Source organism: Panthera pardus, unplaced genomic scaffold (genome assembly GCF_024362965.1).
Source record: "Panthera pardus isolate Hobbes unplaced genomic scaffold, ASM2436296v1 HiC_scaffold_1, whole genome shotgun sequence".
Taxonomy (NCBI): Eukaryota; Metazoa; Chordata; class Mammalia; order Carnivora; family Felidae; genus Panthera; species Panthera pardus.
This window is the reverse complement of record NW_026526654.1, coordinates 49,627,161-49,642,110: the sequence shown is the minus strand read 5'-3', so window position 1 is coordinate 49,642,110 and position 14,950 is coordinate 49,627,161. Positions and strand designations below refer to the sequence as shown.

At 34.7% G+C, this 14,950-nt stretch overlaps 1 protein-coding gene across 10 annotated transcripts in view; it reads right to left on the bottom strand.

The window, feature by feature from the left end:
- The window catches only part of PCDH9 (protocadherin 9), a 919,043-nt gene that overhangs the window by 136,497 nt on the left and 767,596 nt on the right, over positions 1 to 14,950 (bottom strand). For 2 of the 10 annotated variants that reach the window (XM_053898898.1, XM_053898901.1), the window contains one exon: positions 977 to 1,225. The exons of 7 other annotated variants lie outside the window; for them this stretch is intronic. In XM_053898898.1, coding sequence (XP_053754873.1) covers positions 1,167 to 1,225 — 59 coding nt within the window. In that variant the 3' untranslated portion in view covers positions 977 to 1,166. Of the gene's footprint in view, positions 1 to 975; positions 1,226 to 14,950 lie in introns of those variants that run through there. One more of the 10 variants, XM_019415585.2, reaches the window with a different exon arrangement.

Here is a 14,950-nt window from a genome sequence, read left to right as displayed (position 1 = left end):
TTACTTATGCAAAGAAGGAGAAAACTGTTGAGTGTTATCATTCAATTTCTTGGGACTTACATAAATATTATTTAACAAATTTCTTTTTTAAAATTAATTTATTTATTTTGAGAGGGAGGGAGGGAGGGAGGAAGGGAGGGAGGGAGAGAGAGAGAGATTGATGAGAGGTAGAGAGACAGAGAGAATCCCAAGCAGGTTCCACACTGTCAGCAAAGAACCCTACATGGGGTTCAAACTCACAAACCATGAGATCAAGACCTGAGCCAAAACCAAGAGTAGAATTCTTAACCAACTGAGCCATCCAGGCATCCTTTTTATTTAACAAATTTCTAATTCTTGTTCATTCTGTCTTTCTTGTTTAAATTCCAATTTGACAAGGCAATGACTTGGTTAAGCCAGCTTTAGAAATTATTTTCCTCCTCTACAAATTCACCTGTTTATCTCTAATCCCTGGGTAGTGCAAGGCTGATCCTATAATCTGTTAATATCTGATTTACCAAGAGCCAGTTGTGCCCCATAGAGACTAAGCCATTCTTGCTCTCCAGCACATTAAGAATTAATATTTACCCTTACTGGACCTTTCAGCCTCCACAAGAAACTTTAACAAAAGCTGTGCAAATCCCTATCCAACATATACTAGGAGGATTAATAATAATTCCTTTTGATCAGAATTACTTGGTTGGCCAGCAATGGTTTCCATGGTAATCAGGTGGTAGACAGGGCTGAAACTGATTTCATCAGTTGTAAGACATCATTAGAATTATCCTACATGTCTAATTATAACTTACTAGGAGTGACTTCTACATAGTGTAGCTTAGAGGCAGAGGAAATGAAGTTATGAGTTTTAAGTGTTAGAAAGCTTCCACAAGGAAAGATATTATTTTGCTTTTTCCTAATAAGACTTTTTCTTTCTCCAGCCAAGAATATTATGCATTAGAAAGAAGATACTTTGAAAAGAATTTTTATAAGAAATGGAACTGAGAGTTGTATATCTATAATGAGAATTTCACTGAAAGTTTGTTGTGCTAATAGAAAAATAATTTGTAATACTAGAGAGCTTATATTTTAGAAAATATTAACATATTAGAAAGAATTGCAATACCACAAACAGATATCTAAAAATATGTTTCTTTGTGCTTGTTGCAGGTTAAAATATCTGCATCCTTTTATGTTTGAAACAGGAAGTCCATTAACAGAGTTTTATTCCAGTGTCCAGCTGGTAACCCTAGAAAAAGAGTAGCAAACATTTGATAACATGCTAGTTCAATACTTAATTCTTATTAAAGGCAAAATCAAGAGGACAGTTGAGGACAGCAATGTAGGAAGACTCACCTCTTTCACAGGCCCACCAAATTTACAACTACTTATAGAAAAAATCTCTCTGAAAAACACCTGAAAACTAGCTGAACAGCCCCTCCACAACAAAGGGTAAAAAGGCCACATCGAGATGGGTAGGAGAGGCAGAGATGGAGTCTAGTCAAAACCCACTCCCCCCATTGTGTCATGACCCTGAAGCAGGACGGATGGCAGAGCTGGGGAGCATATCCCTGAGGAGCAAGGGGTTTGAGTCCACAGCAGACACCCTTAGCTCTTGGGGTTTGCACTGAAAAGATGAGTACCCAAAATATTTGGTTTTGAAAACCAAAGGGACTTGTGTGTAGGAGACCAAAAGGGCAGTAGGAAACTGAGACTCGTATTTTTAAAATGTTTATGTATTTATTTTTAGGGAGGGAGGGAGGGAGGGAGGGAGGAGAGAGAGAGAGAGAGAGAGAGAGAGAGAGAGAGAGAGAGAGAGAAGAGGAGGGCCAGAAAGAGAGGGAGTGAAAGAATACCAAGAGAGAGTCTACACTCAGGGTGGAGGCCAACATGGGGCTCAATTTCACAACTGTGAAATCATGACCTGAGCTGAAATCACCATTTGGACACTTAACTGACTGAGCCACTCAGGCACCCCCTGAGACACTGTTCTTAAAGGGCCCACATAAAGACTCACTTTCCTAGGGACCCAGCACAAAAGCATCAAGTTGAAGAGTGCCTAGACCCTATGTGAAGGAGATTCATTGGCTAACCTTAGAGCCTCTTCTCAAGGGCAAGGAATTCTCTCTGACAATAGAGGTGCTGGCAGACACCATTTTGCGCTCTCATTCTACCTTGTGAGCTCTGTTTGTCATGACTTTGTGCTCTCCTGCAGCCTTGCCCAACTAATCCTAGCTGGTGGACTTGCCTGGACTGGTGCTCCCCCTCAGCCTCACTATGCTAAAAGCAGCAGTTCCCCATGGCCCTGCCCCACTAAACCTGGCAGGTGGGCTTGCTCCAGCTTGGTGCCCACCCCCCACCCCCCCCCCCACACACAGCTCCACCAAAGCAAGTAAGTGCACCCACTGCACACACTCCATACAGAAGACACTTCTTGAATGCCTGGCTCTAGTGGTTAGGGGCGGTTATGTTTCTGGGCCCTATAGGATTGAAACAATCAAAGAGACAATTATCAGCTGACTATCACTTCCAGGGCACTTCACAGATAGTGGACTAAAACACACTCTCAGTCTTCCTGTGAAGTCTTACCTAATTCAGGGAAACAAATACAGAGAGCCAAGCAAAATGAAGAAACAGAAGAATATGTACCAAGTGAAATAAGATAAAACATCAGAAAAAAAGCCATAATGAAACAGACATAAATGATTTACCTGAGGAAGAGTTCAATCTAATGGCCATAAAGATGTTCACCAATCTCAGGAGAAGAATGGATAAACACAGAGAGAACTTCAATAGAGAGATGTTAAATATAAGCAAGTAACAAACAGAAGTCACAGAGTTGAAGAATTCAATAACTGAACTGAAAAATATACTGGAGGGGTTCAACAGCAAAGTAGATGAAGCAAAAGAAAAGATCAGTGACTTGGGAGACAGGGCAGTGGAACTCACCCAAACAGAGCAGCAAAAAGAAAAAAAAATAAAGATACTTTAATGCAAAAATTAAAAAAAGTAAAGACTTATGAGAAAACATCAAGCAGAACAACATTCACAAATAGGAGTCCCAGAAGGAGAAGAGAGAGAGAAGGAAACAGAAAGCTTATTGGAAGAAATAATGGCTGAAAATTTCCCTAACCTAGAAATGGAAACAGACATCCAGATCCAGGAAGCTCAAAAAATTCCAAAAGACAATAGAAAAGGTCAATGAAACTAAGAGCTAGTTCTTCGAAAAAATAAACAAAAATGAAAAACTTTTAGCTAGACTCACTAAGAACAATAGCGAGAGGGCTTAAACAAATAAAGTTGGAAATGAAAGAGGGCAAGTTTCAAATAATACCAAAGAAATACAAAAGATCAAGAAATTAATTATACACCAACAAATTAGAAAACCTAGAAGAAATGGAAAAATTCCTACAAACACAGATTCTTCTAAGACCTAATCAAGAAAAAATAGAAACTATGAGTAGACTGATTACTAGCAAGGAGAGTGAATCAGTAATCAAAAACCTTCCAACAAACAAAAGTCTAGGACCAGATGGCTTTACTGGTAAGTTCTAGCAAACATTCAAAGACAATTTAATACCTATCCTTCTCAACCTTTTCCAAAAAATTGAAGAGAAGCAAATGCTTCCAAACTCATTTTATGAGACTCGTGTTACCCTAACACAAGAACCAGACAAAAACACCTCAAAAAAGACAATTATGGGCCTATATCCCTGATGGACATAGATGCAAAAATCCTCAATAAAATATTAGCAAACCAAATTAAACAATACATTAAAAAGATCATACACCACAATCAAGTGGTATTTATTCCAGTGATGCAAGGAAGGTTCAATATCTCCAATTCAATCAACATGATAACATCACCTTAACAAAATGAAGGATAAAAGTCATAAGACCATCTCAATAGATACAGAGAAAGCATTTGACAAAATTTGACATCCATTTATAATAAAAACACCTAACAAAATGGATATAGATGGAATATTCCTCAACACAATAAAGGCCATATGTGACAAGCCTACAGCTAATATCATACTCAATGGTGAAAATCTGAAAGCTTTTTCTCTAAGGTCACGTAAAAGACAAGGATGCCCACTGCTATCATTTTTATTCAACGTAATATTGGAAGTTCTACCCAAAACTAGGCGGGAAAAAGAAATAAAAGACATCCAAATTGGAAAGAAAAAAGTAAAACTCATTATTTGCAAAAAAGCCCCCATAATTTTATATATAGAAAACCCTAAAGACTGCACCAAAAAAATGTTATATCTAATTTAAAAAACTCAACAAATTTGCAGGATACAAAATGAACATAAAAAATTATGTTGTGTTTTTATACATTAACAAAAACTATCAGAAAGAAAAAATAAGAAAACAACCCCACTTATATTTTTTTCAAAAAGAGTAAGATCACTAGGAATAAATTTAATCAAGGAGGTGAAGGACCTGTACACTGAAATCTACAAAAAAGCCGATGAAAGAAATTGAAGATACAATGAAATGGAAATATATTCTGTACTTATGGATTGGAAGAATTAATATTTTTAAAATGTTCATATTATCCAAAGTAATTTATAGATTAAGTGCAATCTTTATGGAAATCCCAAAGGCATTTTTCACAGAAATAGTACAATCAATCCTAAAATTCTATGGAACCTCAAAAGACCTCAAGTGGTCAAAGCATTTTTGAAAAAGAAGAACAAAGCTAGAAGTATCAAGCTCCCTGATTTTGAGCTGTATTACAAATGTGTAGTAATGCAAATTGTATGGTTTGGGCATAAAAGCAAATGCAATGTAATGGAATAGAGAGCCCGGAAATAGACTCATGCAATATATGGTCATTTTATGACAAAAGAGCCAAGCACATACAATGGGGAAAGGGCAGTCTCTTCAATAAGTAGTTTGGGAAAACTGGGCAGCCACGTGCGAAAGAATGAAACTGGACTATTATCCTATATCATAAAATTAACTCAAAATGGGTTAAAGATGAATATAAGACCAGAAACCTTAAGCCTCCAAGAAGAGGACACAGGTGGTAAACTTGACATTGAACTTGGGGATAGCTTTTTGGATCCCACCCCAAAGGTAATGGCAATAAAAGCAAAAATAAACAAATGGGACTATATCAAACTACAAACCTTCTGCACAGTGAAGGAAACCATCAACAAAATAAAAAGGCAACATACTGAATGAAAGAAGATATTTGCAAATCATGTATCCAACAAGAAGTTAATACACAAAATACATAAAGAATTGTTACAACTTTTGGAAACCAAAAGAAAGCTTAGGTAGCTATACTTATATCAGATGAAATAGACCTTAAAACAAAGACTGTAATAAAAGACAAAGACAACACAACAAAAATCCAATTAAAAATAGGCAGAGGACTTGAATAGATGTTTTGCCAGATAAGACATATAGATGGCCAACAAGCACATGCATAGATGCTCAATGTCCCTAATCATTAGGGAAATGCAAATCAAAACCACAAAGAGATATCATTTTACACCTATCAGAATGGCTATTATCAACCTTTTTCAGATTTGGCAATGATGTGGAGGAAAGGGAACCCTCCTGAACTGTTAGTGGGAATATGAATGGGTGCAGCCACAATGGAAGACAGAGATTCCTCAAAAACCTAAAAACAGGCATACTATATGATCCAGCAATTCCACTTCTAAGTAGTATCTGAAGAAAACAACAACACTAATTTGAAAAGATATATGCAACCCTAATTCACTGCAGCATTATTAGCCTAGCCAAGGTATAGAAACAAAGTTTATGTAGACTACAACTCAGGCATAAAAAAATAATGAAATCTTGCCATTTGCAGCAATGTGAATGGAAGTAGAGAGTATTATGCTAAGTGAGATAATTCAGACAAAGAAAGAACCATATGATTTCACTTATATATGGAATTTAAAACACACAGCAATACAAAATTCATAATCAGAGAACAAATTGGTGGTTGTCAGAGGCAAGACGGGTGGGGAGAAATGGAAGAAGGGGGTTAAGAGGCACAAACTTTCAGTTTTAAAATAAATAAGTCATGGGAATATAATGTATAGTATGGTGACTATAGTCAATATTATATTGCATATTATTTAACTTTATATGGTGATGACAGAAACTAGACTTCTTGTAATTATCAATTCACAATGTATACAAATATTAACTCACTATATTGTAAACCTGAAACTGACATAATGTTATATGTCAATTACACTTCAATAAAAAAATTGCTAAAAATATTACTGATGAGTATACTGTTACAGGGGACTGTTTCAAACTTTTCATAGTGTTAACCCATATTGTTCCTAAGAATTAATCTTATTGACATAAACTTACAGATAAAAGGTATTTATAAAAATGTCAAGAAAAGGCAAATCAGCACTTGGCAATTAGAAAAAGGAACAGAAGACAGCTAGAGATTATGACATCAAATAAGCACTATGGATTTGTAAGCTTATTCCAATGTTTTCCTACTCAGATAAAAATAGTGTTATTGGAATTTCTGAAGGATGGGTAGAAAAAGAGAACCCAAAATAAGGTTTACCAGAAGAAACTAGAATTATCAAAAGTTCTTATAAAGACTTATAAGGAACATTAACATATCCGTGCTACATCTGAAAAGAATGTTGCTAATTTTCTGTTCCATAGGAGAAAGCACTTTTTATACTTAAGATGAAGCAGGTGAATGCAAATTTCCTTTTGATTCCCTTAGGCAATGACTAAAAATCAGGAAATAATATGTTTGTACTAAATGAAAGGATGTTTATGTTGACTATCATATTTAGAAATATTAAAATCATAGAATCTGCTAAATGTAGGACCCTTTTCATCTAGTGAAAAGTGAAATTGTGGGCTCTGAAAAATGCAAATCCATATTTTTATTCTGACATTCTGGCATACAGTTGTTTTTTAAATAAATAAACACATAAAAATGCATTTATAAATGAATGACATATTCTGCAAATAAATAGGTAGGGATAAACAAAAGATTCCCTAAAATGTAACTAGGGATTTGGGCTGTAAAATTACAAAGTTAACATTTTCTTTCTAGCTTGCTGATAAGATTTGTCTGTAAGCATTTTTTTTCTTCACTCTAATAGCAAAATTTTTCAACAAACAGGAATACAAACTTTATATTCATCATCTATTTACAATCATAAATATTTAATGAAATCTATGAGGTGCTACTTTTCTAGCTCTATAAAAATTGTTGAAAAGGCTAAAATACAGTTTTTAAGTTGCAAAATAGATTTCCTTTATCAATTAAGCCTTTATTTTGCGATATCTGCAACACAACTCTGCTTGAACATGTGTAGTCAGAGTTAACATAGCTAATAGCCTGGGAGATTTGAGTCTAATATTAGGCTTATAAATTGCACTGTGTTCATAATAAACTGTTAATGCTTAAGAAACATAACTGGGAATAATTACCACATATTATGAGTCTATGTCAGAGGAATCTGCCCATACTAATGCAGCTTTTCCCAAGAAATTTACTTGTGACTTTTTTCTTTCTATAAAAAAAATCATTTCACATTCCTTTCTACTTAATGTTTTAATATTCTGTGCTCAATTAAATCTCTATGAGGTAATCAGAACTCAGTTCTTTTTTATCAGTTTGTCACTTATTGTAGTTCTTTAAAAATGCCAGGTACTTACAGGTTACAGAACTTAATAAAATCAAAACAGAAAGTATGGTTATCTGGGACAAAGATAATCTGTTATTAGAATTGCTTGAAAAAATAGTAACAAATAAAGTGAATAAAAGTCATCTTATAATTTTTAAACCTGAGTATCTAACAAATTCAGTTTAATGTTGCAAGGACAAAGTAAAACATGATGACATCTTGATCTTTCATGTTTTACAAATCACTAATCAATTTTCAAGTACTGAAAAAATACCACGTAGTGTGACATTGTATCTGAGTAGTTTCTATTATGTTAGAGAGCAACAACATTCTACCTCTTTCTCATTATATGAACTTCACCTTAGTCATTTACGCCTTAATCATTTAGTTATCACACTGTAATTAAGTCCTGATGTTTGGCTGAATTGGTTCCTGTTTTTTCCTCATTAGCCAGTAAAAAAGATAAAAAAGCTAGTGAGAAATTTAGTTATTGACTCTTGAAAAAGGAATTTCTCAGACCAAAATAGACACAAATTCAAGTCCAAGAAAGTGGTGGATTTGAGATGTGAAAATCTATGTCGGGTAGTATTTATGGATGACCTAATGCCAGAAATTCACATAGCTTTGTGAAAAGCAGCTATAGAAGTATATTTTTGATGGTTCAGACCCACAGAACTCCAATTACATCCCCAGAGACAGAGCCGTACATTGTGTGTAGTGAATGTGTATGCACGGTCCACGTGTAGGTGTGAGATAAACTGAGTGAAAGCTGCATTTCACATCGTAAGGGTCAGGCCCTAATTGGAGTCCTGTGTTAGTTCTTTTCACTACATAGCAAAAAGACATTGCAACACTTTAAAGAAAAGATTCCCCAGAATTGTAGCTAGGTTAATCCTAGGATTAAAGAAACTGAGTTATGAGGACAGGTTAAAAATCTTAGTGTGAAAAGAAAGTCTTTCAAATTGCATGTACCGACCTATCTTGGAGGTATGTATAAGAGCACATGCAGTTTTGATAATACTACATCAAAGAAACTGGGACAGGATTTAATTGTGGGCTAACAAAGGTAAATTAGACCATATGTCAAAAGTACCACATTAACGAAAGGAAAATACTTAGAAATACAGCCGAAAGGAACATCTATTGCTTTATAACACAAAGAACTAAGACATTTGCTGCTTACTGTTTTTGGCTTTCAAATAATTTTTTCAGCCAATCAAGTTAGTAGATTTGTTTCAAGGAAATTAATTAAGTTATACTGCAAGACCTTCTTTGAAACATGAAATAATTCTAGCTGAAAAAATATCTATCATGGAAATTTATCAGCCACATTTTGGTGCTTTTGGCCCTATTAGCTGTCCAATTCTTAGTTTCAATCAACCTTTCAGCCCCTAGTAGAGGTGATAAGCCTTTGATATAAAGAAATTTAATAGTCCAGACAGTCCTCTTAATGCAGCTCAGCAAGAGACAAAGGGATAAAATAATCTGCTCCTCCTAGTGAGCTTATACAATCTTCTATGAAAAACTGACTGGAACTGAAAAAGGAAAAAAAGTCAATATTTTAAGGTACTTTAATAAGAAACACCCAATTAGCCACTAGTATTTAAACATGTAACCAGGGAAAGGCCTTCAGAATGTTTCAGACAAACAGGAACATTAACAAGAGTAAAACTTAATATTATTTCATGCTTAAATATGCCATCTAATGTCACGGTATAACTTCAAAGTGATTATTTCTTCTTCCTTTTATTTCTCCCTATTGTGTCTTCCTGTCTGCCTTCTTTCCTCCTGTTTCTTCTACTGTATTCGGTTTAGAATGCAGATTTTTTTTGTTGAAAGAAAACAATGATCTGGAGTTGGTATTTTGTTCTGCTTTGGGACTACAGGGCCTGTCACCTGAACTTTATCGTCTTCCACTGTATTATGGGTATAATAGTGTCGTTAATACTGCCCTGAGCACCTCACATGAGTGTTAAGAAAATCCTATCTTACAAATATAGTGTAAAGTTAAAGAAAACTTTAATTAATAAAAAAATACCAATATCTGTTTGGCAGGTTTTCAAAATGAGTGAAATAATCAAAATGTATTTAAATGTATGCATAATACCTTTCTAGAATTTTATCAGACTTCTCTTTCCCAATTTCACTTGAGTGTAGGCATATTATAATATTGCTTAAACAAATATGAGTACCATGACTCCATACATGATTCTTTTTAAGGGTTAGAAAAAGTTTTCCTACATGTACTAATTATATTAATTGTACATAAGCAATTATTTGTGACTTCTAAAGCATAGAACAGTTGAATATTCCATCACCTCGATGAGTCTTACCTTCTCTACACAATAGACAGGAACATTGTTTTGAAAATTGCCATCATAAACTATAAAGAAGGCAGTAGAAGTTTAGACTTTAGTACTTCCAATCGTTCCCTTCAAAGGAGTTCATTATTTTCAAAGAATAAAGAAACAATGAAAAATATAGAAAACCGAATCTGATCCAAGAAAATGTCAGTAGTCATCAGTTGATTTTATTCATAATATTTCAAATTGTACAAAATCTAGATTGTGTGCAAGTAGTTAAAAGCACCATAAACTAATTGTTTTGCAACAATTTAACAAAACATAGTTAATGAACACCTATTATATATATATATATATATATATATATATATATATATATATATATGCTCTTATACAATATGCTATAAGATTCAGACATCACTACCAAGGAGTCCCTGCCTCCAAGAAACTTTCATTACTACAAACATGAGAACACAAGTAACTAACGACAATGAATGACAGGATATTTTCCAGAGAATTCTGACTATCGGGCAATGATGAGTCAGAGAAGGGAAAGCACTTTCCTGTTGGCTGGAAGACTCTGCAGACGCTTTGAAAGAAGATTGAACATTTACAAGGAGGCAGGAAGATCCATCACATTTCAATTGGAAGATACTGGAGAGCAGTAGAGAGGGAGAATAAGCATGCTTTTGGACATACAAGAGCATGTTTGAACACTGCTGTTGGCCCGAGTGTATTCAGAGTTGTGACATTACTAATGTCAAATTGTAATCAATATTTTATGTAATTTTTATGCCAAAATTTCTGATAGTTTAGGAAATTAATGGCTATTAAAATTCTCAAAAAACTGTATTTCTAAACCCAGGTCTATTCTACACAAAAAGAGGGAAGAAAATACTTTTACAGAATAAAATTTAGGAAATGTATAAACCTAATTTACACAACTGTCTATTCTTCATATTTCACAGAATTCTATTTTGCTGGATGTGTTTTGATATAGTTTACTTAATCTGGCTTTGCAAAATAGTAAATAGGATCTATTCTTTCAAGTTATAATGTCCCAAGCATGAGCTATGGTGACATTTTAATATAAACCTGAGCATAAGAATAACTTTGATTGGGGCACCTGAGTGGCTCAGTCGGTTGAGCATCTGATTCCAGCTCAGGTCACAATCACACAGTTTGTGAGTTCGAGCCCCGCATCGGGCTCTGTGCTGACAGCTCAGAGCCTGGAACCTGTTTCAGATCCTGTGTCTCTCTCTCTCTCTGCTCTCCCCTGCTCTCACTCAATCTCTCTCTCTCTATCTCTCTCAAAAAAAAACATTAAAAAATTTTTAATAAAAATAACTGATTAATTTCAACATACCTTTATCTACTAAACTATTATTTACTTAATATTTGCAAAGTTATTGTTAATTAGTTTAACAAAACTTTAAAGTAATATTTATATAAAATAATGCTAGCAATTGTTTGTATTCAGTGCATTTTGTATTCAATATTCATGCACATTCAGAAAACTGTTTACAAATGAGGAATCTAAGGTTTAGAAAGACCACATCAATTCCCAGAAGTCACAAAGCTAGCAAGTGAAACATGCAAGACTAAAAATCAAGCATTTTTGTAACTAGGTATCTAGAAAGTGCTCTATTAAAAATGAATGCATAGGAGCACCTGGGTGGCTCAGTCAGTTAAGCATCTGACTTCAGCTCAGGTCATGATCTCACAGTTGGTGGGTTTGAGCCCCACATTGGGCTCTGTGCTGACAGCTCAGAGCCTGGAACCTGTTACAGATTCTGTGTCTCCCTCTCTCTCTGCCCCTCCCCTGCTGGCAATCTGTCTCTCAAAAATAAATAAACGTTAAAAAATGTTTTAAAAAGAAAAAAACGAATACACAAAATCCAAAGTACACTATCAACACGTCAAAAATTCATCTAGAGTTATAAATTGGAGATCCTATGATATTCGAGATCCTATGATATACTCTTTTCACTAGACTATTTAGGAACTTATAATAAATTTACATACTATTAGAGTCCAAAGTTAATAATGACAATTACTATCTTTTGCAATAATTTTGATAATGTTGACAAGATTTCCTTCAGTGTTTCTGTTTGGTTGTTTGTTTTTAAGCTTGAGCGAAGGTCTCACCTGTCATGGGGCCCCTAATTCTCAAATGTTCTTTTGAGGCTTGATGACCCTTATGTCTTCAATAATCCTCTGGAAGACATGAACATATCACTTTAATGGATAACAACTCCATCTGCTAATATCCAAGAGAAAATATCTTGATATTGTAGCTGACAGGAAGAATGCAAAATTGCCGCATGTAGGTTGCACAGGGAGAAAATGATGCTTTCTGAGGAGGGGGAAAGGGCTTCTTCATTATTCTAATAATGTGGCCCATAACTGGTTTTTGTTATTGCTATTAAATTATATTATTTAAAATTCATTCTATATTATGTTTGATAGGTCCAAAGCATAGCTTATTAGCCACCTACCTCAAGCAAACTATCTTTGGCAGTTTTCCATTCTGCCAATATTTTACCATTTTCCCAACAGGCAAACTCAAAATTTTGGATGGATTTCTTACTGTTCCCTCTTCATCATCCACATTTATAATATATATATGTATATATATTTCCTGGAGATCCTATCTTCAGAGTGTTCTAGACCTTGTCTGAACTGCTACGTCCTCACTGCTACTTTTCTGGTCTATGACCTCATTGCTGTATGCTCAGATTACTACAGTAGGCTCCTAGTCACTAGTCTTTCAGTCTGCTCAAATTACTACTTTCATGATGCCACTCTCCTAAGAGCTCTTGATGACTTTTTCAAAGCTTCTTTGGTCAGGTGCAGACTCACATCTGTGGCCTCTGAGAAGCGCCATATATAGATTTCACTTTACCTATACAACCAAATATAGAACTTTAACTAAATATATACTGTTTCAGATAGGATATTGCCCTGACTTTTACAACTATTCGCTAGGTATCCTTTCTTACATGACTTTGACCAAGTCAATTTTTTCACGTAAAATATATCCATCCTTCCATCCACCATCCATCCATCCATCCATCCATCCATCCCATCCCATCCCATCCATCTGCCCATCTATCTGTCTGTCCGTCCAGTCAAACAGTCCACATTTTAGGAAGAGATCCCCACACCGTGCTAAACACTAGAAATGCAGACTAAACCACTGTTCTGTCCTCAGGATATCCCCAGTCAAGTTGGAAGACAGACATTACTTAATTACATGGCAGCATATACTACAAATAAGGTGTGTTAGAAGAGAATTTGAAAGGACTTTTAACTCAGCTTGCAAGAATCAGGAAAAGGTGAAACCTAAACTAAATCTTAAAATCTTCTCTCTTATGTCTGCCCATATAAAATCCTGCCCTTAAAAAAAAAAAAAATCTGACTCCACTATTTTCAATGAAAATCTCAAGTCTAACTTCCTACATAAAGCTGTCCTCAACAAAGTGAGCTGACCTAGAAAGCTACTCTTTTCACTGGCTGTCAAACACACTTTCAACATAGTAAGATCCTATGTCATATTGTTCTCTAATATTTCCTTTTTGCAAGTCCCAGAACTATAATCTATCCCCAGGAAATCACTAGCTTCATCAAAGGCAGGCTGGTTCTCCTTCTTTGTTCCTCCAGTGCCTATTATAATGATGAATTACTTTTAAGTGTGCTAACATAAACACTCTTGAAGTTAATTAAATCAGCTCCTCTTCCCAGTAATCCTGCAGCCACTGCGGACACCCATGGGGACATCTGTGGAAATGTCATTTTGGAGGCAACTAGTAGCCATGTTTCTGCTGTGGTACAAGGCCCAAGCTGGGCTAAATCAGATTTCTTTTGAGAATTTGAAATTAGGACATCAATGGATTCTACATTGGTCAAAGTTGGGCTTAATTCCTGAGTTATTAAGAATAATATTTTTGAATTATTACTGATTTGTACATATACCACATTAGTAATAATTCAGGAATAAAAATAAACAAAATAAATCCTTTCATCCCAACTCATCTCATTATCAATAATCAATCCCAAAAGCACACATGACAGTTTTTTTAATTAGAGAAAACTATGATATTTGTCTCTGGAATAATAACTATGATATTTTTACAGCACAATCACTTTATTTTACATATAAATGTATAGTCCTGGAACTAAAAACTTTACAAGACCTTCTTTTTTTGGCTTTTCTAATAAGGATATTTCATAATTATAGAATAAAGATAAAATATATCCTCTAATCTGGGGGAAAAAGTCTCCAAACAAAGACTTGTTTCTTTAAAAGAATGCATTTTCTTCCTAAAAATAATATGCAGTTTATGGGATAGTTTAACAACAACAACAAAAAAACATTATTCTTACAGCTACATAAAAGTTTATATCTGAGCAAATAAAATATAATGAGGTACAATGTAGGAGAAAAAAAATAGCAAACTTGAATTTCCTCACCATCAGATTTTTAATTAGCACCTATAATATTTAAGAACATTCATAGATGCACTAAATATACAAATCACAGAACGGTAATAAAAAAGCTCATAAGGATCTCTGTTCTCTGTCTATGCAAAACATAAATAAAATTTGACCTCCCCAATGCTGTATGATGGACAAACGGAAGCAGTACCAATGCAGGAACCATTCCTTCCTTCCCACTCAATGGGAATGTATACTAAAGACATATGGGGGGCTGTGATCTTCTTATCCCTTAAAGATGCATTGCCTGAAGTCACAGAGGACTTGAAGAAAAGAGACCCAGACAAGCTCTTTTGTAGAAGAAGGGGTGAAACATAAAGGTCAGGGGATTACTGGTAAAGTTTTCTTTCTTCCTGGAAAACATGATCTTTGCATATCATTTTTTGGCAAAATCTAGGGAAAGTTAATTCTGAGATAGGAGTTTGTCCTCAGAGCTTGTTAGTTGATCCTCTTGAATGTGTAATTATAAAAATTATCAAGTTTCTATCTTAATATGAGGAAATTCTGTTGAGGAACAATGAGGATTATTTT